The 25,965-nt window shown below is 39.0% G+C and overlaps 1 protein-coding gene across 1 annotated transcript in view; it reads right to left on the reverse strand.

Annotated features, from left to right (window-relative positions):
• angpt1 (angiopoietin 1) overlaps window positions 1-25,965 on the reverse strand; it is a 43,530-nt gene that overhangs the window by 7,949 nt on the left and 9,616 nt on the right. The window contains exons 2-7 of the mRNA XM_061254861.1: window positions 14,754-14,909; window positions 13,608-13,729; window positions 12,059-12,291; window positions 7,936-8,063; window positions 6,955-7,056; window positions 3,202-3,368 (exon numbers count right to left, since the gene is read on the reverse strand). Coding sequence (XP_061110845.1) covers window positions 3,202-3,368; window positions 6,955-7,056; window positions 7,936-8,063; window positions 12,059-12,291; window positions 13,608-13,729; window positions 14,754-14,909 — 908 coding nt within the window. The remainder of the gene's footprint in view (window positions 1-3,201; window positions 3,369-6,954; window positions 7,057-7,935; window positions 8,064-12,058; window positions 12,292-13,607; window positions 13,730-14,753; window positions 14,910-25,965) is intronic.

The following is a 25,965-nucleotide window of genomic DNA, read 5'->3' on the forward strand; positions in this document are numbered from 1 at the left end:
TAAATGGTCTTTTGTGGCTTTTCATGCATTATGTGGTTTTGCTTACAGTACATATATGCTTTGTTTGTAGTTTTCCATTTAAGTAGTCATGGCCAGTGCTTCTTGGTAACAGTGTTAGGACGGTGAAACGAATCTGCTCTCTCAATCATCCTTTGCAACAAACACCAGCCAATTGTGTTGTCCAGATTATTTCAGTTTTTTTTAAATTATACTGTGCATGCAACAAACAGAAATAGTAGTCCCTTTTCTGGTTTGTTTGGTTCCTACATTGAGAGTTTCTTTTGGCCAATTTCCCGTAAAAAATTACTGCATGATTTTCATACCACAAAGTAATCTATTTATGGTGATATGCTCCCTGATTAGATTCCAAAACAGTTGAACAGAGCTTTCCAAGAGCCCACAGAATTTCCAAGAGTTTTCTCTGTACAAAAAAAATAGATTAGTGTTACACATAAAATAACAGTTCCCCCTATAAACAAAAATCTGAAAGCATCTTGATTAATGTGTACTATTAATTTTCTGCTGTGTTTATGTGACAAAAGATATTTCAAATGTAGGGTTCTGCCATTCTTAGTTGTACAGTGACCTTGGATAGACTTGTAACCATGTACACCAGAGTATGTGGAAATATGTTTTAAAAGCTTTTTGATGAAAGGATGAGATAACAGTAACATTGACCACAACCCAGTAAATAACCCCTGCCATATTTTCCAATTTAAATAACACGGCTGATTTCACAGTTGTTGACAATTCACATTGGCCTTCTACATGAAATGCATTCATATTCCCGGGAGAGATTGTTAATTTGTGTGAGCCTGAACTATTTCTGAGAACTTTCAGAAAAGGAACTTAAGGCCACAGTTGTCATCACGCAATTTAGTACATTTTCATAAATCAAAGATGACAAATGTTTGGGTGTACTGTTCTCTGCCCCTATTCCTTAAAAACATTCTTTACGGTGCAGCAGATTTCTTATGACAGAAATAACTGAGGCATAACTGAAGCGCACAATTAAACTGAAGAAGCTCTTTCAAATAACAGGTAGGAATTCCAAAAAATAGAAAATGTCAGATTTTTTTATTATTCCAGAAATTGCATCAGTTGTATTCTTTACACAAGGCTCAGCGTGAAACTATACACCAATGAGCCAAAACATTATGACCACTCACTGATGAGGCAAATGTTGTTGATTATCTTGTAACAACTGTGCATGTCAAGGTCTGGGATATATCCGATGGTACATTTGGTTCTCATTGTCGATGTGTTGGATGCGGTGTGATGACCTTGTCAACGGCCAAATCGGTATGGCTAGAGTCCTCCAAAACGGCAAGGCTTCTGGAGTGGTCCTGATCAGCAGTGGTGAGTATCTACCGACAGTGGTGCGAGGAGGGACAAAACACAAACCGGTGACCGGCTGTTGGGCTCCAAGAGGATTGCTACCTGCATAGTCTAATGAACTGTAAGTCCCTTTGAATAAAAGCGTCAGCTAAATAAATGTAATAATACCCGTGTGAGGATGTGAGGACAATGTATTTGAAAAGCGAAACACTAACAACTTGCACACTCTGTCGCTGATCTGTTTCTTGAGAGTTGACACCGTGCGAAACAATCTCTAGATTACGATGAAAAATTATGACCAAAGAAAAGTGTATGTTGTTATGATAATAACTGTATGATTGCCATAGGGACTGCAAAACTACACTTGCCATGATCCCACAGGACACTTCCACGACGTCCACCCCGGCATGACGTCTAGTTACAGTTTTGCCAGTACTGTAACAGCGGGAGCAATAAACTTTCACAGTATAAGAGCTAGGACAAGCATTGTCTGGCCCTCTCTTGGACCTCTTTGCCATTTTCTTCACGACCAGCAGCCTCTGGCCTCCGGCAACTGCATCACGCCCTGATCTGGACACTCGGACAGAGGCCTCCACAGCGCACCACTGGGCCTCACGGACACACCTAGCTTAACTTGTGGAAACTTAAAGTGGCCTATAGTGAGTGGAATCTGGTGTGCGCGAATCGCTACATCAGCTCACCAATAGAAACTGCAGCAAACAAATACAGATCTTTCCACACGGATCTTTTCAGCGACCGAACGGACCAAACAAGGCACAGCACATGGGAACACCCCAGCTCTCTCCAGGACACTGATTCACAGCACCGTCGCCGCTTCTACAAGGACAGCACGTCTTTTGGATCCAGCAATGCGTATGGACTCAATAAGACTAAATTACTGTTTAGCTTAGTTTTAACTGAAATTGTGAATCTGTGCTTCACTATTTGTCTTTGTTTTATCGTTTTAATTTGGTTATCATTTGGTTAGCCATATGTGTACGTGAATAGATTCACCGACTTTTGCGTATGTATACTTTCGACGCAAGTAGTCTCTCTTCTTGCAGCTAACACTCTTAACACTCCCACCCAGAACTCTGGCTAACTACCCAAGCTAGCTAATTTTACCAGTCCTTTGTTCAAGGGACGCGTGTGCTTACATGCGCTTGCACGCACGTGCACACGCATGCACACACACACACCATATACTAACTTCCTGTTAGCTCATCACCCCATTTATGTTCTGTGTTTGTACATCTGTTTAATAAATATATTAAATTAAATCCCGTGTCTGATTTGGTGTCACATAGACATGAGAGCCGAGTCAAATTAGTGATATTGATATTGGTTATTTTAATTATTAATTAACATACTAAATTTGTGGTTAGATATTTCAGATAACAGTAATTTTATGAGAGTGATCACTTTTTGCAGTTACACTGCTTAATTGGCACCATATATGAGGATTATTATAACATATGTATCAATCCTAGCAATCTACACATAGCGTGTAGGTAGGGGCGTATCCCACACAATTTGTGTGTCCTGAGTGAGGACTGAGAGGTATACATTTCAAATAATCATCCTCACTATTTCATAGAGTGTAAAATCTTTACTTTATTTGGCGGCCCTAGCGAGGACCCTACAAAATGTAGAAAGAAACCAGAGAAGAATGAAATAGCTTGTGCTGGACAAATCACAATCACAACAACACAAACAGGAAGAAAGTGTCAGCACACAAGAAGTGCACATAAGTAAATGAACCGATATCCAGAAGCAGCATGCTTGTTCATGAGAAGCCCATTTAATCACTCCAATGCTGCTGAGATTTAAGAAAATGATATCATGGGTTTCCTCTAACGTTACCTGTAGTTGTGCTTCTCATTCCCAATGTGAAACTTGTCGTACTGGGAAAAAGCCTGCTGTCCATCCCAGTCCGTTAGCTCCACCCGTAGGGAATACTGCCTCTGGCTGGTGAGGAGGTAGACAAACTCATTTCCCAGCCAGTGCTCCCCAGACACACTTCCAAATCCCTAGAACACAACAAAACATGCACACTATAATCATGGGATTTGAAAAGACAAGTTTCTTAGACACAATTTTCATTTGAAAACAGCATGGTATTTGAAATACAATAATGCAGGGTGTAACGTTCTAAAATTACACCTTATTGGTTACCTTGTCCATTTTACGACTTTTTGTTTTCTCACAGTTTTAGAATGGAATGAAACCCTGCAAGTGCAATATGTGTAATCATTAAAGTTGGTATTCTACAATGATTTCATACTTACTATGAGTATATACATACTCATGCAACTAAAAATGTTTACATTTATGAGCATACATATTAGAAACAGATGAAAATCTCACATTGACCGTTTTAATGTTATGGTGGATTTCTTTAATTTAAACAATGTGTTTCCCTCAGTTAAACAAAGACAGAACAATTACGGTGATCTGGTGCAACACCATGCTTCCACCACCCTCTTTTAAACAATTACAGCAATTACTTTGGATCTAAATCATTCACTCAAACAACAGTGACAGCAGCAGCGAGCATTTTGGGTATTGCAAGCAATGACTCAGCACTCCAAAATTATTTAACTCTAGCTCACCATTCGTCCATATGTTTGTAGTAAGTGCCCAAAATAAGGTAAATATAGAGCATTCATGTTCCCTCATGTCCGCCAAAAATTGGTGAACTTGGCCTAAATTTTTACTTTGTTTTACTGATTTTTTCAATGATAATTGTATGCACCAATGTCCTTATATTTCACTCTTGGAAGCTACTTTGTCCCTTTTCTCATGTTGCATATCAGAATTATGATTTACATCAAAATGAGCACATACTAGATTTGGAAAGAACTGTCTGATGGAAACATGCCTTGCCATTCCAAACAACAAATGGGAAAAAACCATGGGGAAAAAATATGTCATGTTGTGGGTGTTTGTATTCTGTGTCCCTTGTATGCCAAAGGATCAAGTCTATCAGCATAATACAATTCCCAAACCACAACTTGCTAACTGAGTTCTTGCACAAGTTCTTGTCACTTTTACAACCAATCCTTTTAAAGTTTGGAGGTTCAGAAATGGTCTCTACACTGCTGAATTTGGACCAAGCATAAGGTAGAGAGTGGCACGGATAATTGTTTTCCCAGTGCTAGCCATTTTATTACAAGCAGGCTTTCTCAAACCACCAGAGACTTCTGAATCTGTCTTGAAACCCAACGGTGAGAACTTGCATAGAGTATGAACAGCTGTCACTCATCTTTTCTCAGGAGGAAAAGTAAAGAAAGCATCCTTTGTGAGCCAGTGTCAGTGCCAGGTGAACTCTTGGACTTTTCTGTCTGGATGGATTTAATCTATTTCTCAACACAGCTAAGAAGCATGGGGACAGTCTCGAGTTGACAACTCTTTTGGCCACAAATCTGCATGGCTGCTCCTCACTGCTGGCACTGCCCGACTCCAACACAGGCCAGAAAATGCACTTCTCCACCAACTGCCATTTACTTAATCTTTTTTTGGATATGAAAATGAATGCTGCAAAACTATTTTATTGAATTAGCCTAAAGTGAATCAATTTCAAAAATTTTATTTCTAAATTATAGTGGTTTTGTTTTGTTATGTGGGTTAAAGGAAAAGGTTAGGCTACAGGCATGCACTAAAGAGGGAAGCACTATAATATGCAAAAAATGAAAAACAAAATGGAGAACGAAGTTAAAGAAACACAAAGTGCAATATTTAATAAATAAAACTTTTAACACACAAGGAACGCATTCCTCTGCTTCTCCATTCACAGTCCATTTTAACAAGCATCAACAACAAGTGTCCCAAAGCCCAACTCCAAGTGGGTAAAGGGTCAATTGCAACGCCTGGTTACAAAAAGAACTTGAGACCCCTCTCACCCCATTGTGAGAATTGTTTGATGATTTAGTCATCCATGCAGAATATGCTGAATTGAACCAAGTGTTTTTGTTTGGAAAATAATTCAGATATTAACAATTTATGCAGTTATTTTTCATTGTTACAATTGGTACCACACCTCTTTGGCATTTATTCTTGCTAGTGATTTGTCTCTCTCTTATTAGCACCTTTTGCACACTCATGAAATACAATCGGATAGGCAAGTCGTTCATTAATTTGTGTAAAAACCTGATGTTGTATCTTTTCCAAAATGATCATTCATCCATCACAATAGATTATTTCAGGGAAACGTGTTTGGAATGGAGTTGTAATTTGACTTTTGCGAATGGAAACTGATTAAAGAGTTGTCCAAGCAGTTGCTACTTAGCTTAGTTTTAACTGAAATTGTGAATCTGTGCTTCTCTATTTGTCTCTGTTTTATTGTTTGAATGCATTCTGTTAGCCATATGTGTACATGAATAGATTCGCTGTCTTTCACGTGTGTATACTTTCTACACAAGTAGTCTCTCTCTTCTCACAGCTAACACTCTTAACACTTCCACCCAGAACTCTGGCTAACTAGCCAAGCTAGCAACTAGAGTAGGCTTTCAGTGTCTTGTCTTGATTCTAGGCTTTTGATTGCCTTTGGAGCCTGTTATTGGTGTTTTGAACATGAGGGCCAGAGCTGTGGCAATAAGTCAAGGAAGCCATTATGAAGCTAATAAACAGCTATCAGATGCATGTCTCACACTCTGCCATTTACAGGGGAGGTGAAAAACATTTAAAAATAACTATCTGGTAAAAATGTTGTTAATACCAGTATCGCATTCCTGAATATCAGATCGACCATTCACCTAAATGCAAAAATTCTCATCGTTCTGCAAATATGCGGAATTTTGTAAAATATTGGGACTACTTTGTCCTCTAAGCTCCAACACAGTTACACGTATTCATACTGTTCTTACTTCATTGGTCTCTGCAATGACAAGTCACAATGTAAGAATTACAGCTGTTTTGTTAAATTATACATGAGTTCATCTTCCTGTTTGAAAGGAACAGCAACCCGCTGCCATATAGAGACCCCATACACCATCGCTAATTATGCGGTTAATCGATCCCTCTGAAACCACATTACTCTTAATCAGTTATATTACAAACATCTGGTTGATTTATTACACAGGCCATTGATCTTTGGGGTCAGGGCATCTGAGGACACTTTTTAGACCATGTTAAATTCAATCCAGAGAAAACAGCCGGACTTTATGGCAGTGACAAATTTCCCAGAAAAAGGTTTTCAGAAAATACTGAAAAACATCAGTTTCATATTTTCCTAGTTATTAATACATTTCTCAGGCCATGTTCGCTCTATATGTCTAAACATCTCAGGCATCTCAATCAACACACAGACTGTAGAATGTGAAGCATCCTCAAAAACAGAGGCTGCAGTACCACCACCACAGCTGACAAATCTACTCAAACATGCTAGCACAGACTGAGGAATCCATGACAATTCCACCGTTTAAAATTCCAATCCACATATGTTGCAATAAATCATTGTAATCACACGACTGGAGGTAGTATCTGCAGTCTACCAGCTGAGCTGTGTAGCCATTACACCAACCAAGAGGAGTCAATTTTGTGCCATCAGACAGACAGATTGATAGATAGCTTTTAAACAAGTGTGATTTACGACGTAAATCTGACCAGCTTCCTCACCATCTTGTACTCCTTCCACGTCCTCTGAAAATCCAAGCTTCCATCCTCTCTGTGTTGGATCACCGTCCAGCCCCCTCCAGCAGACTCCATGTTGCAGTACACCTACAGAGGGAGAGAGTCTGGTAAGGGTCCAATGGCAAATGGCTGTGGACCTCTCTATGACAACTTCTAACTTCCCCCTGCCCGAGAAGTATGCTCTTATCAGACTGCACCCGATTAACAAACAAACACACACACACAAAAATAAATCTCAGTGCAAAATGCAGAGACCCTCTTCCTTCTGCACCATTATGCTTTCACCCCCAATGGTCAGGGCAGCACTTGGCCTCAATCAAATGGTCCAGCTAAATTGAGCCAATTTTTCACTCTTGAAATTTCCAGGTTAATTACCATAATTTTAAATGTTTAAGAATGGGTACAATGCTCAAAATGCAGGAGCATGAATGAAAAAGGGAGCTATGTTGAAATGGAAAAATCTGTAAATATGACCACAGGCACGTATGCATATTATTGCCCTCCCCCCATGATTCACATTGTGTGTGGAAAGTGATTTTGTAATGTAGTTACTTTGCACAGACTATCAGGAGTCGAGATTTGTCTCCCTGGCTTTTCACTGCTGAGAACACAGCCAGTTGGATGGGTGTAATTAGGGAGGTCCAACTGACAGACCAGACTGGACTCCCCACTCTGCCCCTACCTCTGGTCCCACCACACCTCATCTATCAGCCTGGAACCTGGCAGACACCTGTTCCCCCAGCCAGGACTGCCAGATGTGTTTCCAGCCAAGATTGTATCTGAACCAACCAATATCTATCACAGCAACCATCCAGGAGGCCACTGGGTTGGCTTTCGAAGATGAAAAAAGCATTCCCCTAATACAAATTCCCATTAAAACAACAAATCCAGTACTCGTTTATAAGTGGAAACGGGCTTTAGACGGCTCATTCCAGATGAAAAAAACGAGCTATAATCTTAGCCTACCTTCTTTGTCTCCAGCATGTTAATGTGGATCGTGTAGACACCGTTCTTGTTGAACCCCGCCTGGAAGAGGTCAGCACAGTCCCGATATTTCCTCTCCTCATCTGCCTGTTTTGTGCTGTTTGGGACCACTGTTCAAAACATGCAATGCAGATACAGTGCATTACATATATTTATACCATGACTTGGATAAATATATATTATTTATTTATCTTTTGCCAGGACACCGCAGTTATCACACTTTATTACAGCAAGCCATTATCTTGGTTCAGCATATCATCTGAAAGACAGCAGCTTATGAGGTACCCCAATCTCTGTGCCAGGCTATTAGGATTTACTCGAAGATGACCCCCAATTAGCTTATTAACACTACTTGCTCCAGTAGAGTAGCTTTCCCAGTATGACCTCCTAACCATCTGGAAAACAATCACAGCTCCACAGAGCTTCAGCTAGTATGTGTGCCCCAATATCCAAATACCTAATAATTGAAATGTTTCAACATGAAAGAAAGTACTTGTGTTAAATAAGTAAGATGTATGTCTAAAGTCTGGCACCATATAACAGATTATTATACTTCTGGTAAAACAGGAGTGTTAAAGAAACATTAATCATCTGGAAGATCTATCTCTCTGAGAGGGAAGGGAGTGACTTTGTCGGGGCCTTTCAGCATGTCAGCTGTGCGTTTGTGTCCATCTGCTGACAATTAAGTCAGTAATATTTTAAAACCAAGCAAGAGACCTAGGACAAAATACTGTGTGCTATAAATTCCAATTTCCTGTTATAACAAGTGGTTTATATTTATCCTTTGAGTCTCCGTATCATTGGAAATTCCTTCCTCTTTTTAACAAGTGGTGCATCTCATCTTTCACGTCATTGTTTTTATTGTTGGGCATGTTTATGCAAAGGAGATGTAACTGAAAAGTGAAATATGTCAGCGTTTCTTAAACAGTGCTTTGATCCCTCAGTCCTTAACCAAAGCGGTCTTGGAAAGATGGGTTGTTCATTAGAAGTACTCTTTAACAAAGTTTTGAGTGTTAGTGACAAAACGTTTCTGCTGTGATGACTTGACAGAGTGTGACCTTGCGCCATGGAGACTAATAGAACAAAAGTAGCTCTGGCAGGCCATATTTCACTGGAAACTGGGAAATAATGGACCCTCGTGTATGAGGGCCGAAATATATTAAATAAAGAGTTTGGCATGCTATAATTCAGCGCCATGACATTTTGCAGTGTTCACTGCTACGATCCAAGTGGCTAGCTAACTGCAAATTGCTGATAGATGACCAACAACCTTGAATAGCTTTTGCCTGTGAATAATCTTCATGTCTCTATTTATTGGTGCAGCCAGGACTTGTATCCAGCGGGGTAAGAGCACAGTGGGGTCAACTGCATTCAAATGAGCGTGCCAGCTACTCTCATTTTAAAATAGAGCCCCGAGGGGATAGGCATGATTAGCGGGCCTGAGAGATATTTGCCCATGGTGTAACACTGTGGCACTGACCTACATGTGCCAAGCTGTTATGATGCCAACTTGGGGCAGGCAGCTCTGGAATGTGCTGATACTCTAAAGCACAAGGTGATCACACACCATGATGAGGTGAGGGGGAACTCTAGGGTCCTCAACCCTGGGTTTGATTTGAACTTTATTGTACGTCGCTCTGGATAAGAGCATCTGCTAAATGCCTGTAATGTAACTCAATATCGTTTTGGAAAATAGATTCAGAATGCCAGATGAAGCAGCATGCATGGCTGACCTGTTCAACAGTACGTCCCTCACTGATACACTCCTGATACATATTTAGCTAAACAAATTCCATACTCTTCAAATTTGCCATTGAAGAACACATATTAAGATTCACAGAACATATCTTTGCAAAGGCGCATGTGTATACTACCAAACATACGCAGATTTTCCACCATATAATTTAATCTCAGTATTGGGATTAATCCTTTGAGACCTAGGGTGATTTTGATGTTTTTTTCACTACTTTCAGTTTTTTACTGATTAAACAGACTATTTAATTGTTAACCCCTCATGTCTGGATATGATATGGTTTAGTTGGTGAGCCCCATTGTAAGAGAAAAATCTGTCGGTTCAGGTATATCATCCTATATTACAAGACTGTGTTGTTTGGGGTAACCACATCATATAGCCACTTCAATATGACTTGCCATTGCTTTTTGGGTTATTCTAACCTTATGGACGTAACATGTGGACAGATGACAAACAAAATCCCTCTTCTTACATGATAAAAAATGTGAAGGCATATTATCATAGCACCCACTTGGCTGAGGGGGAAGGGCCAAAACAATTATGAAAAAATCCTGATAAATCAGAAAATATTTGACAAGTAACTTGCGTTATGGACACAACACAAAGAGACAGATATTTTTGGGAGACTATACACTTTCTAAAAATGATAGTTTTGTCTAATGCAGAAAGTTTGATATCCATGTAATGTAGGAGGCTAAATATAAAAATTGCTAAATATTTCTATATTATATTTATATATATATATTTGAGTAAATACCAGCATTATGGATGTGATGCTATTGCGTTATGAATGTGACGTGTCTGAAAAGCATATTGTTTGACAATTTAATTCCCAATCAAATTATATCATAAACCATTTGTTGTCATCAAAGTTTTTCTTGATCCAGTTTCAATGTATATAAGAAGCTTATTTTCAACAAGAAACAACTAAGATCTACCTTTCCCTTTCCCCTGAGAGAGCAGTTCTTCCCAGGAGTCTCATTTTGGCCTGACAAATTTGAGTGTCGATGAAGATTGTGACTCCTACTACTTAATGATATCAACGTTGCCGCTTTGGGGGCAAAGACCAACCGCAGAGACAGAGCGGTCATCTTTTATTTGACTTTGTGTTCACTTTAAATGAAAAACCAGTTCCTTATTATGACAAACATTCCTAAGACCCATGGACACAAGATGGCTGACTGAAGTGGGTCAGTTCACATGCTCATTTTTCTGACACGGGTAGAATCTACTACTTGAACCCTGTGAAAATAAACACATTGGGCCAGATGTTCACAAACCTTTTGTGACAAATTTCAAGTGCACATATGATGCATTCTGCCCAGGAAACATGCATCTCATGTATGAAACTGGCGCATGGGGCTGGAACCGCAGTATGCGTATGGGGCAACATTGGCATTGGTGGTATGAGCACTCATTCTGCCCTGGGTGTGACAGTGTCCCTGAGCAAGACATCTAACCCCTAAATGCTCCTCATGAGTTGGTTGGTGCCTTGCATGGCAGCCAATCGCTGTTGGTGTGTGTGTGTATGAATGGGTGAATGAGAAGCATCAATTGTACAGCGCTTTGGATAAAGGTGCTATATAAATGCCAACCATCTTAGGAGAGTCATCGCAAGGTGTTCTTCTGTCCTAAGGGTTAAGGGTTGATTGCATAAATAAAGAGAGATAAGTATGGCTGATTATGTATTCCATTGAATTTACGCACTTAACGACGGTCGATTTCTGTATTAATTTCATCCGCCTCTAACGAGCAGGCATGACACACAGGCTCCGACTCTTGATATAACTTTGCACTGAAATAATATTTGCAACAAAAATAACACTTTCAACTTCAAGGAATCATCAAACAGATTATTAATATGAAATATTAATTCATAATTGTAGCCAAACAATAAGGATGAGTGAAAGAAAATATTTGGAAAATAATTGAATAATTGAATTGAATGTGAAGCAGTGGGAAATTACTGAAATAACGTGCTCAATAGTGACAGTAACGAAGTTGGATGGGTGTAAAATCATTGCCAATAGTCCAAAATATGAGTTGGCGGATGCATTGACATGCTGATTTTAATCGCATTTGTCCATCGTGGAAATACATGCTTTTTGCCTTTAACAGAACATTGTTAGAAAGAGAGCTTGATCAGCTGGCATTGCTAAAACAATAAAAACAGGGTTACGTGTTTCTTTTGATTAGTTATCCTCCGAAACAACCACGGAAAAGGAACGGGGAAAGACTATACGCCGGTGATGTATGAATATAAACATGCATCTTTTGACTAGTCAGAATGACGGCTGGTGTAATGGTGGGCGGGTGAAAAGGGAACATGTGAAGTCTTTTCCTTTTCCGTACCTCCTCCCTTGGAACAGAGGTTGAGCAGGCTGTGCATGGTGTCCATGAGATCCTGCTGCTGCCTCTGCAGTGCGGTGTTGTTGCCGGTGGCACGGCCCAGCTGGGTCTCCAGCTCCTGGATCACGCTGCTCTGCCTGCCTACCAGCTCCTGCAGGCTACCCTTCTCCTCCCGCAGGGCCGCAAGCTCCTCCTGGTGCCGGGACTCCATCTCCTGCATCTTCTGCTCCAGGAAACTACAAATCAAAGAAAAAGTATCATTTTGCCATTTATTTTAATTTGTTTGGTTATGCTGCTTCCTTGTTATTGATTCTGCTCTGCCCTACAACAAATGTAGCCAGTAGAATAACATAGACATGTATTTGAGGCTTGCAATTGCGATACGTCTGTCGCATTTCGCAGATCCCCGCTAGCACATCGCAACTTTTGTGAAACGAGTCCCAGGTCTGCAACGTTGTAGAGGCTTAACAAGAAGACGAGACTCTGTAATTGCTGCCAAAGGAGCTTCTACAAAGTACTGAATTAAGGGTCTGAATATTTATATACAGTGGGCTCCAGAATTTTTGATAAATATGCACAAAAAGTGCTGTAAACTAAAAGAAATAAAAATAGTTTTTGACATAAGCTTTATTTTCGAACAAAAAAACAGGTTTCACAATTATGGGCACTCCTGGTTCACTACTTTGTGCAAACACCCCTGGCAAAGATGACAGCCATGATAATTTTCAGATAATTTGTGATACCCTTCTTCAGTTCAGTTCCTGGGATTTAAGTCCGAAAACTGAGATGGGATTTTGTTGTATGTTTGGAGTTATTTTCTTACTGGACAATCTACTTACGACCAAGACTCAGCAGCAGACAACCAATTTTTTTGCCAAGATATCCTAGTACTTTGTTCAATTCTTGTTACTAGTGTCTATGGCCAAAACATTCGATTTTGGTCTCATCTGATCATAGCGCTCTCTTCCAGTCATAATTCCAATGAGGTTTGGTTTTGTTTATTGTGCTCAGTAAGGGCTGTCTTAGTTATAGTTCCTTTAGACTGAGATTAACTAAATAAAAATACAATTGTATTGCCAATTTAGATCAGATTTAGATTACTCAATAAAAAACATTGAAACATGAAATAAAAAGTATATTTTCTTCCCATATGTTTGGACATAAGATACAGAGCATTATCCTTATCATTATCAGATATTATATTATCTGATTATGTTATCATATACAGCCTTTTTTCTCAGGGTGCCAATAATTCTAGAACCCACTGCAAATGACGGATTTCAGCTCTTGATTTTTAATAAATTTGCAAAGATTGCATCATTTCCTGAATTGGGTAAAAGCCAGAATATTATGGAAGGACATTTGCTACACACATCTGAGTCCTGTTTTTATTTTTTTTATTTTTTGTCTTCCTAAAAATGACATCCCTAGTGTTAAATGAGTGCAGACATTTTACTCTGAGATAAAGTAACTAAAGATAGACAGTCTGGTGTTGTGGACATAGCTATCTTAATTAAAGTATAGGGCAGGAAAGAGGGCATAGTGCGTTTACCCATTCTTGTCGTGAAGTTTTCTTATTTCATTGGTCTGGAGCAGGAGCTGTTTCTCCACCTTATTGGTTGACAGAGAGTTCTCAAGCAGCTGGATCTCAAGTCTTGATGTCTGATTCAGAACCTGCTCCAAACCCCCACAGCAAACAAACAGCATTACAATTTTGAGCACCTAAATGCCAAAGAAAATTATTATTGAAATACCTTCAATACAGACATACAATCATTCTAAAATCACTAAAAATGCACACATACGGTCTTTTACTGCAGAGTGGTAGACTCTAGCATACAACCAATAAAAAAATAAGATCGAAAGACTGAAAGCTATGAAGAGTAAATGTACAGTATATTGCAGGGCACATGTGTGTAGAGATAATGGAAAAAAATAAAAGCTAACACTGTGTGTAAATAATCTGTGCAATTTATTAGGTAGACCTGGACACCAGTTTATTAGTGCAAATATGTAATCAGCCAATTATGTGGCAGCAACTAGATCTCCTGGGATTTTCACACACAACAGTCTCTAGAGTTTGCAGAGAATGGTGCAAAAAACAAAAAACATCCAGTGAGCAGCAGTTCTGCGAGCAGAAATGCATTGTTAATGAGAGACGTCAGAGGAGAAGGTCCAGACTGGTCGAAGCTGACAGGAAGGTGTCAGTAACGCAAATAACCACACATTACAACAGTGGTATGTAGAAGAGAATCTCTGAACACACAACATGTCAAACATCTTAAGAGGATCGGTTATAGCAGCAGAAGAAATTGAAGATTATTGTTGCATAAATACATTGCTAGGTCATTTCAGTACTAATGTAATCTAATGTAATGTAAAACATGGCATGCTTCTTGAATGGGGTTCCCTACCCTTTCCAACAGTAGTATAATGTGTCATATTTCAGAATATCGCTGTATTCGCATATCAGAATGGATATACAGACGTCCATAATTGCAGGATTTGGACTTGCTATAGATGTAAACATGTAATTGTGCTGGCTAACAAGGCTCTTGTACACAAGTTGACATCAAGTATAAAGTAGTTTTAGGTTGTTTCTTGACTTAGAAATTGAGATGTTTTCCTCGGCTTGCATTCCCTAGCATTTTTTCATGGTGAAGTGGAATAGGTTAGTAAAAGGCACACAAAATGGTACCTGTGTCTCCACGTCTGTCAGCTTTCGTGTCTGTTCGGCTGTCTGGGACAGTAGACTGGTGCCCATCTCCAACATGGCAGCTGTGTGATTATGCACTGCACTCTGCTGAAGTTGTGCCATCTCCATCTTCATGCTCTCTTTGATGTAATTTTCAATCTGTCACAAAAACACATGCAACTATTTACATAGAAACCGGGGCTGTATAGCTTGGATGAAATTAACAATTATTTTTTTAAGTTTGATATACATACAAATCAATACAAGTCCTTTTTTTCCTTTACAGTTTAGCAAGATTTTTTGGTTATTACTGAATTCACAATAGTTTCCATGATGGGCTGACACATCATAGCATGCTTAGCAAAATTGAAATATGGTCACTATTCTCATAAAACACTATAGAATTTGACTCTGTACTTTTATACTTGCTGGAGGGTGTGAAACACAGGGGTAGTAATAATATTGGAATCTATCTTTTTGGGATATTATTATTACTTTTGAAAACTAAAGTGTAATTTGTAGTTCCATTCAGAGAAACAGTATACAGTATGTTTCATATTTTACTGTAGATAAATTGATAGATGCCTTTCAGCACAGAGTTCAGCACAGAGTTCAGTGACAATATACTGCAGTTAAATAATTACAGAAAACACTGAAAGAAGAATAGATACTTTCAACAGTTACTTGTCTTGCATATCCCTTTGATAATTAGGAGCATAATGTGTATTGATATCAGACCCATTTCATCTTAGTGACAAAATGAGTTAACAATGAGTTATTCTCTTTATTGGCATTCTCTACATGTGAAATACAGCTGACTTATATGGCATCATCAGTTTGGAACAGTAAAACAACCAATTCAAAAACTATAAAATAAATATATAATTGTCATAGGAGTTACATTTCCTGAACACAGCCTTATTGTAAAGCTTGTATTGAAGGAAAAATGTATCAAATTGTTCCAAGTGTTTAATATGCTGGCCCAAATGCAAATATGCCCTTGTGTGAAAAGGAAAGGAACAAATAACTGAATAACATCAACAGAGAGATTTGAAGGGAATGAGATGGAGCAGCTTGATAACTATAAAGGGAGGTGTTTCAGAGAAGCATTGTTGAAACTGTGGATGCCGAGTTCATTTTTCCACCTCGCAGAAGAACAGATTGTTCTGATTAAGACAGTAGTCTCCGGTGATAGATAATTATATATCCAAATAAATCTCACATTTTGCTAAAATTAATCCGAATCATATCGCCAAGGCATGACTCACATCAAAAGCAAATGAACACACTTCGTTTTTAGTGACACATTTGTACTTGAAACAGAATGAACATGCAACTGCAAGACCAATGTCTGAATTGGCAAATGATGAATTTTAGTTCAGATGGAAATGACTCGGTCAGCTATGAAACAAAGGTAAAGCAAGGCAACTCATGTTTGCGTAGTTTTCATTGTTTTTGCATCGCGGGCCTGATCCCCAATGAAAACATGACTTCCACGATTAGAAGACTGCCAGCTAAGACTTGTTGTCATCACCACGGATGAGTCTCATTTGCTTGGAATGGATGGAAATAACATCAGAGCCTATGTATCTGATGATTCGGTGCCAAGTTCTTTGGGGTTTGACCCACTGACCCATTTGCTGATGAAGATTAATGACCATTGTATCAAGGCCCCATTATATGCTGTTCAGCAGGTCAGCGGGGTGGGAGGCTGAGGATTCAGATGTGAAATGGCTTATGAGTAAAGGAGAGCCCGCAGACTTGCTAAAGTTTGACTCAACAAATGATTCAGCTCTTTCAATCACACTCACTGTGATTTGGAACGGTTAATTAATATATTTCTAATATAAGTTTATACTGCATTTAGAGAACTTTTAAATGTCAAAACTGAACCCCAACTCCCGGTTCTGATGCACAGCACCTGGTGATGCCTTGGGATCACAGACTTCAGGCAGTCCTAAACCTAACTACTTTCATTTACATAACATTAACACGGTACGCCTCTGAGCTGCAGGCCAAATATTCCGGCCGTACTCAGATTTGTCAGGACCGGGGGCGCAAACCCTGGTCCTCTGTGTGCAACTGCATCAAACCGTTGCCTGCATCAAAGCCTGATGCCTTAACCCTGGACCACACGGTTAAAGGGCACGGGTGCGTGTTTGGGATCATTGCCTTGCTGTGGGATGAAGCACCGGCCAATGAGTTTGGAGGCATTTGATTGATGCTTCTGTACACTTCAGAGTTAATTCCTGCTCCTCTATCAGCAATTACATTATCGACAAAGACATGTAAGCCAGCACCTGTGGCAGCCATACATGTCCAAACTCAAACACCCCCACCACCATGCATCACAGTTAAAGGCAAAGTGCTTTGGTTCCTTGGCAGGTCTTTTTCTCCTCCACACTTTGCTCTTGCCATCACTCTGATACAAGCCTCATTTGTCCACAAGACATTTTTCCACTACTTAGCAAATTGCAAAATGGCCATTGTGTCTTTGCAGCTAACTAGTCTTGCAGTGTAGACTATGTAAATTGTATTGTGAAGTCAACATTCAGCTAAGGGTTTTGGGTTTTTTTCTCCATTATGAAGATAATTCTTAGGTCATCAACTGCAGAGGTCTTCCTTGGCCTATCAGCCCCTTTGCACTTACTGAGCTCGCCAGTGTTCTTTTTTCTCTAAATAATATTCCAAACAGTTTATTTTGGTAAGCTAATTGTTTTCCTAATGTCTTCGTCTGTTCTTCTTTCTTGTTTATCAGACTCATAATGGCTTCCACTGTGGTCATGTTGACAAACAGATTAAAAAGGCAATCAAAAGCCCAGAATCGAGACTAGATACTGAAAGCTCTTATAACTGCAGGAAAATATTGAATATACAAGCCAACTGTGCAATTATATTTGGGACTATGTATTAAAAAGGGATGCAATTCCTACATGGATCAGGCAATATGGATGTAAATACCTTTAAATTACAGTAGTTCTCTGTCCTGTCCATATACAATGCAGCCTACATGTGCCTTGTCATTTAGACTTCAGTTTGAATCTTGTGGGTGTCATGAAAGTAAAATACCAAGGAGAACCAAGAGCAGACAAACATGCCCCTCCAATGTAAAAATATGTCTCGGGAAGCAATAAAAAATACCCTGCGTGGGTGTCAAGCTATTTGGCTGTTTTTATCACAGCACAAACCTTTTCTCAGAAACAAGCTAAAAATGGCTAAAAGCCCACACTGCTTAGAAGTATTTCAAGTTAACATATGCCAGTATAAGTTTTTGAGCTGAAAATTGAATTGTGTGTTTATAATGAGGTGACAAGGTACACAGATAAAAGTTATTGAGAAGGGAAAGAACTAAGAGGGCATATACTGTATTTGCATGATGCACTGCAAATGTCATGTACATTACCCATGATTATTACTCTTCAAGTATTTCTCTTCTGTACAAAATCTGGAACTGGACATTTTAACAGGTGATTTTTCTTTTTTGTGAAAAGAAAATGATAAAGTATAAATATAATAAAATAGTACAACAGCTCAATAAATAAAAAATCTTATTGTGTGCTGAGAATATTAGGTTTATAATTAATAATTATATTTTAATTTCACAATTTCTTTCAGAACCACTATAATAGTGTATTGTGAGAGAAATTTTAAATGCCTATAATTTCTTTAACAGCTAGGACCATGGTAATAAAAAATGTCCATAACTTTTATGATATGTTTTTCTTTTCTGTGCTGGAGCTTACATTGGCAGTAATATGAATTTATATGTTCAGAAATTCCAGAAGGCTTATTATTGCAAAATGCTGCTTGGAGAAAGATTAAATCCTTTCCCTTTTACTTAATTGCCATTACTGAAGTGAGATTCACATAAACACAGTTTTATGCTTCCCAAACCGCTACTTGACAAAAGGCTGTAAAAGTTTAACGGGCTCGCTCCAGAGCAACCTATGAGCACAAAGGTTGTGTGTGATTTTGCTAATGATGGAGACTGACACTGTGACTTTACTAACCGTGGAAGCTGATACTGTGGCTTTGGTAACATTTGCCCATGTCGTTTTGTTACTCATAGGTCATTTTGACTGGAAATGAAACATTAATCGATGCAGCTATGTCTAAATTCTATCCTCATTGACAAATATTGGGGGAAAAATACTTTTATATGGCAGTAAATTTATCATGGACAATTCACTGCGGCCATGTTCAGAATAAATTATTTTGAGAACTATTCATGCTTCATTACCGTCATAATGATAATAGAATCATGGTAGAAACAAAGTCCTTAGTGGTATAGGTACCCATGTGGGTTAAATACAGCAACAAAATATCTAAAATGACACTATGTGAAATTACGAAAGCCCACTGTATGTCTTCATCATCCTCTCCATTCTAAAAAACGTTCTCTTCAGAATTTAAAATGGGGTAACAAAGGAACATACATAAATACCAAGTGAAATTATCTCAGTTCTAATAATTCTATTTTGGTTTCAGTGCCCAAATAAAAGACATTTAAAACAAGCTGCGGGCCCATGCCCCTCCTCCTTGAGATAGAGCTTGCTGAAAAGCGAAATGTACGTTCTCCAGTATGCACACAGCAAAACATGTGCATATTGTATGCAATACATTTTTAACAGGGATGCTATTCTGAGGGAAAATGTTCAGTTAATTAAACTCTAACAGAGATTATAGGAGTCCGATAGGAATCAAATATTCTCTATGTCCACTAAAATCTACTCGATAGTGGACTACTCTGACCTTACATCCGTCCAATAGGAATAAAACATATTCTTACTATATCACACTATTTTCCACTGAACACTCTGCTGTGTAAACTCCACTGTCTGTGAAGTCTGCTAAAGAGGTCATTACAACTAAAGCTCAGTTATGACAAAAAAAGAAACATCAATGTCAATGTTTTACAGAAAGTTTAAGACAAATCACTTTGACAGGCCCTTTGGGGTTTGCAGGAACAGGCATATGTGTTTTCTTCTGAATCCTGTTAATACAGATACCAATATATGGGCGGCCAGTAGCGTAGTGGTTAATAGTTACACGACTGGGACACACAAGGTCGGTGGTTCTAATCCCGGTGTTGCCACAATAAGATCAGCACAGCCGTTGGGCCCGTGAGCAAGGCCCTTAACCCTGCATTGCTCCCAGGGGGTATATCTGCTAAATGCACACAAATCCAGACAGCTGAACAGTTATTATAAATGCAGAGTATGCTTCCAATCTCCATTGACAAAAACAGCTGTTCAGTGCATTTCATTTAAATTGTTGTGTCAAGCAATGCTAATTTCACAGATAATTTGGTATGTGCTGCTTCTAGAGATTTAAGTACATTTGCAAACAGAAATGGGAAGAGCTGAGAACAAAACAGACAGCCACTAAGCTATGAGTCGGAATGTATTGGCCATTAGTCGTATTGGCCCTTGGGAGGGGTATGAGTTTTCCCAGTAGGTCTCATGCTTGTTTCGGGGGCTAGTCCCTGTACGTTTTCTCTCCAGCATATGAAAGGCATGCTCAATTGGGTTCAAATCGGGTGATTGGATTGGCCACTCAAGAATTGACTCTTTTTTTTTTTGCTTTGAAAAACTCTTGTTTTTAGTAGTATGTTTGGGATCGTTGTCTTGCTATAGAACAAAACCGCCAACCAACATGTTTTGGGGCATTCCCTTGAGCAGATAGGATGACGATAAGTGTGTTGGAATTTTTGTCAATTCCTGTGTGCTATTGAGGAAACACTGTTGCAAACCTGCCCCTATTATTATACTAATACTAATACTAATAATAATAAGTAATTAAAGATGAGTAAAATAATAAAAAGTCAGATGAAAGCCCATGTAAACAAACAGTTCTCAGTCTTCCATGGAAGGAAATTGTGGAAGGGGGGCTGGAGTGAGCAAGGAGGTCTGTAAGGTAGGAGGATGCTCAACCGCTTAGTGCTTTATAGGTTAGTATAATTACTTTGAAAGTGATGCAATACTTGACCGGAAGCCAGTGTAGTTTACTGAGGAGTTTATTGGAGTTATGTGTTCCCATCGTCTAGTATGGGTAAGTAGCCGTGCCGCAGAACTCTCAATGTATTATAATCCGTCAAGGGAGGTGGATGGAAGGATTTACAGGATTGAATTGCAGTAGTCTAAGCGGGTGAACGCAAATGCATGGATCAGTTTGAGTGTCTTATAACTTATAACTTATAAAAGCAGGGCAGCCTGTAGAGTAGTTGTTAAGGTGCATGACTAGGACCCGCAAGGTCGGTGGCTTGATCCCCCGTCTAGCCACAATAAAATCTGGACAGCTGTTGGGCCCTTAACCCCACATTGCTCCAGAGGGGATTAAATCCTGCTGTTTTTGGATAAAAGCGTCAGCCATGTAATGTAATGCAAGGGGCCAAGGACGGAACCCTGTGGGACACCCTGAGCGGTGCTCGGACAGATGTACACCAACCCAGAGGATTTCTCCCGCTCTGAAAAATAGGACTGGAACCAGCAGAGAGGGGTATCCATGATACCAAGCCACCTCTCCAAGTAATCTAGCAGAGTATTGTGGCAGACTGTATTAAAATGCCATGGATAAGTCTAATAAAATTAAAATGGACGCTTTCCCAGCATCAGTAGTACACAGAAGAAGCGATTTATTACTTTGACCAACTAGCTTGAGCGCACTGTGTTCAGCTCTAAAACCTGACTGTAAGGATTCAAATTGGTAGAACCAATTTTATATAGAGAAGAATGAATTATACCTTATATACAATGTTATGCACACACAAGTCTGGAAGCGTTCATCTGCTTCCCCAGATAGAACCAAGATAACAACCTTCACATAAGCATACATCCAGAGGGGTGTACTACAGTTTCTGTTTTAGTGAGCTAACTTGAGCTTTAACCTTGGGTTTTCCATATCATGAGGCAGACTCACTTTAAAATGGCCTGGTCCGGAGTAGGATATGATCAGGCTTGGATTGAAACAAATGGATTCTTCTTAATAGTGACAATTTCCTTGACAACGAGATTCTCTACCATGTTGGAGGACAAGTGGCCATAGCAACTAGTACAAACCCATTAATTTTTGTGGTCATACACATGGGTCAGTCTATGCCTGGATGAGATGGCATCAATTAAACAATATCAAACCTTATATAATCAATCTAATATATAATAAAAACATCCAACTTAATGACTGTTTGGATCCATGCTTAATTCCAAATGTGGAAGGTGTCAAACTTTGGTTGAATACCCCAGTATATCTTATCCAGACATTGTGAACCATTTCATTTATTTACTCCAAGCTCTTAATGCTCTTCAAATTATCTACAGTATAAAAGAATCCAAGCCTAAAACCCATTTCTGGAAGGATGGGTGAAGGAAGTAAAACATAAAAAATGCCAGGCAATGTGTCCCTATGTATTCCATCATGTCCTAGTTTCAACCATTTGTGAATTTACTGCATATTTATTTGATGTCTGTAATGTGCAACCATACTGTATCTCCACTATTGGTGGCAGGCAGTTCCATTGTAGGTGTCATGACTTTTTTGTTCTCTATTCCCTCACTGTGGTTATTATTAAAAGGTATTATTTAAAAAAACCTGTCCCACCTCAACTTATAGTACAGTCCCCATTTCAATCAACATCATTCACAGCTTATTATATGTTTTCTGATCTGGGTGTTTCCCCAAATATACTGACACACTTACCAGACTTATCACAGTCAGAGTCATCTGAGTTATTGATAATTTCCTTTGATTCAGAATCAAATATATCAGTGGTGTCCATTTCTGTTCATATAAAAGCAGAGCTGTTCGTGTTCCACTTGTAACTTCACGCAGCAAAGAAGTCATTTTCCGACGTGACTTTGGGTGTTTCCGTCAGCAGTGATGAATTTATCAAATGATATACCATACTAACAATGATTTCAGCTTAATGAAATTGTTTTTTCAGTTTTTTTTAATTGTATTATTCTCTGATGTCACCTCTTTCCACCTGCACAGGGATCACTACTGAAGAGTTACATCCCAGTGTTTTTCCTGCTTGTGTAAATGGTTGGCATGTATATAGCGCCTTTATCCAAAGCGCTGTACAATTGATGCTTCTCATTCACCCATTCTTACACACACTCACAAACTCACGGCGATTGGCTGCCATGCAAGGCACCAACCAGCTTGTATTGTGAGACATTTTACTGTATCAGTCTGATAATGGCGTCATGGTCCCATTCCGGTGGAAGGACACAGTGCAGACGCCTGCAGCTACATGACGACCCTTTCCTGGAGACACATGTTGCCAAGTGATGTCTGTTCTGATTTGGGGACCGTCAAGGAGCGCAACCTGCACTGAGCTTATACATAAGCTTAACTATAGCCTATAACATCCTCAGGTTAAGTTATAGAACAAACTCCCTGCTTTACTGTAGATAAACACCTGCTTGCTTTTTCATCCATCACTTTTGGCTCAACTGGCTCCTCTTTCACCTTGTGGTTAGCATTGAAATGGCTTTCATGTCACAGCCACTAGTGTACACAAGGTTATTGTAAGGCGGGTGTATTTCAGGTCGCAACAGAAGCATATGCATACCTCCAATACACACACGTGAGTCAATGGCTACTTCCCACACTACCAGCTACAATACACAATACTACAGAAGAGTACCAGTGATAACCTGTATATGCCTGGTCAGAAGGCATGAGGTAGTTGTGCAGAGATAACCCAAAGCAGCAATGCCTGGCTAAAACTCACCCAACAAGGGGAGTTAATCAATCTTGACGTAGTCCAGGTCAAACTGTGTACAGGTCCTTTGCTCCTTTGTCCATGTGCCTGTCTTTCAGACACTGATAGCCCTGTTGTTGCAGGCACACATTGCACAGAGAGTACACAGCATCATATTGTACATTGTGATCACGGTCAGAGGTTTTCAGTTCTGGAACACGGAGCTCTTACTCGTCCTGACAAGACGCTGACAGAGAAAGCACTTTGTGTTTATTTTCGCTTTCTCGAACTTGAGTGTGCCAAAAGTACGCATACAAAGAGTGCAAACAAACATGCAGGGGAAAGATCAACTGATCTTAGCCAGCATACCAAAGGGTATGAGTATTGAGTATCATCAAAACTGTGAGTCAGCAGAAATGGGATGCAGCTAACAGGGTCAAATTTTGGGTAAAGTTTTAAAACAATAATCATTACTGTAGCCTTCAGAATTGCTGAAGATATTTCAGCAATACCTAATAGCGTAATACTAAGCATCAAACTAAACTTTACAAATCTCAAACCAGCTGCAAGACTTGACCGGATGTGTGAATACATGCTGATGAATGTGATTCTCCAATATTTATTTTTGAACTGTGAAATATTTGCATCCCCCTGCAGAATTGCGTGTTTCCTAGAAGAACCTGAAGTGGCCTTTTATAATAAAGAAATACTGATATAATCATATAACTGTATAGTGCTGTAATACATGAAGAATTAAACAGCTTTAAGGCCTGGCAGCAGGATTAGACTTTTTTTATGTTCAACTTTTGCAAATAAGCTCTTGCTGGCATTCCTTAAAAAAAAGTTCTGGCATGAAAACAAACAAAGCTGTATCTTTTAAAAGAACAAACAAACTTAATTCAACTGCACAACACAGCTGAATTGCTTTATTGAACCTTGAGCCAGTGAATCAATCTTTCCCTTCAGGAAAAAAAAATGTTTGCTTAGATTTTGTATGGCACTTATTTACAGAGGTTTCTAGAAATTGAAAAGTACAATAACACAACGGAATTTAAACAGAAATCACAATAGCAAAAAACTAAAATGTAATAAAACTACAATTTACAAATTAATTTACTCAGTTTTTATCCCCTGTTGTCATTCTTGGTCTGGAAACTGAGTGATTTTCCAAGCCAGCTGGTAGTGGTTTTTGAGATAAACCGTCCACAGATAAAGAAGGCTTTCTTTGCCTAAAAAGGTGTAACCCGAACTGTATAAAAGCATCAGACGAATGCTTGAGGTAATTTCATTTCTGACTACAACCTTCCAAAATGAATAATGTCCATATCTAGGCCTTTTCATGTGGTACAATTAAAACAATCTCTCAGACTTTAGCTGATGTTGTATCAACTCAACACTTTTTAAATGAATCCCAGAAATGTATATGAAAACAAATTAACATGATAAATTTACAAACATCCTCAATGGGCACCTTAAAAACAGATGATTCAACCTGACCAACCGAAGTACAAAAACAAATAAATATGAAAAAATAAATCCTTCACCCTTCAATTGCTCAGGAGACATTGCTCAGCAGTGACTATAGGCATTCCTTTCCTGGGTCCCAGAACAAAAAATATGAAACAGACTTTTGTAGTACTTGTTTGCTTTCTGCAGAACATTACAGAGCAAAGTATTGTACAAGTAAAACAAGAAACAGGTTTCACCTCCATGATTTATTCCCACAACCAAAATGGAGGGACAAAAATACCAAAGTTCTAGCTCCTGCCCTTAAACTGTCACTCAATGAAAACATGTTTGGGAACAAGTTCACAGCTTCACGCCTGCTCAAAAATATGTATTATGTTGTACCTTGTTCTTATATCTTGCATCTCTCTTTCACAGATTATGATTACTAAGAAGCTTCCAGAATAAACCTACTAGCATAGATACTAGACTGGGCAATAAATCTTAACAAAGACCAGAAATCATCCTAAAAGCTCTAGATAAGCACCTTCATTAGAAATCCTTAATGCTGCCTAATCCTTAATGCAAACTGTAATATAACTGTAGACCAAAATAATTATGTGGTTACAAAAGTATGGATGTTTAAGCATTGTTTTATCCTGTACAATTTGTACAATGTGGCATAATGTATAAAAACATCACAGATGTACATTTCGCAAGTAAATGGCATCAACAACACTAAGTGTAACAATGAAAGTTACAGAAATCCAGAAGCATCCTCAATGTGACTTCATTGTACATATCCATTATTAACTAAAGTTAGTAAATCCCTCATTCAAATAGCATGTTATATTTAAAGCGCATACATTTTCAGTTTAGGTTTTCTGGCTTATAATAATATTTTCTCATGTTAACATACTAGGCACCTTGGGTACTAGCCTGTGTTTTGAATGGGAAGAGTGAGGGTTGTATCAGCATCTTAAACAATTATCTCCACTCCACCATGACAGCAGCATCTCTGGCATTCCTTGGAATGTGAGACGGTAGGCTGGGGTCCCAGACATG

The sequence above is a fragment of the Conger conger genome, chromosome 9 (genome assembly GCF_963514075.1).
Source record: "Conger conger chromosome 9, fConCon1.1, whole genome shotgun sequence".
Taxonomy (NCBI): Eukaryota; Metazoa; Chordata; class Actinopteri; order Anguilliformes; family Congridae; genus Conger; species Conger conger.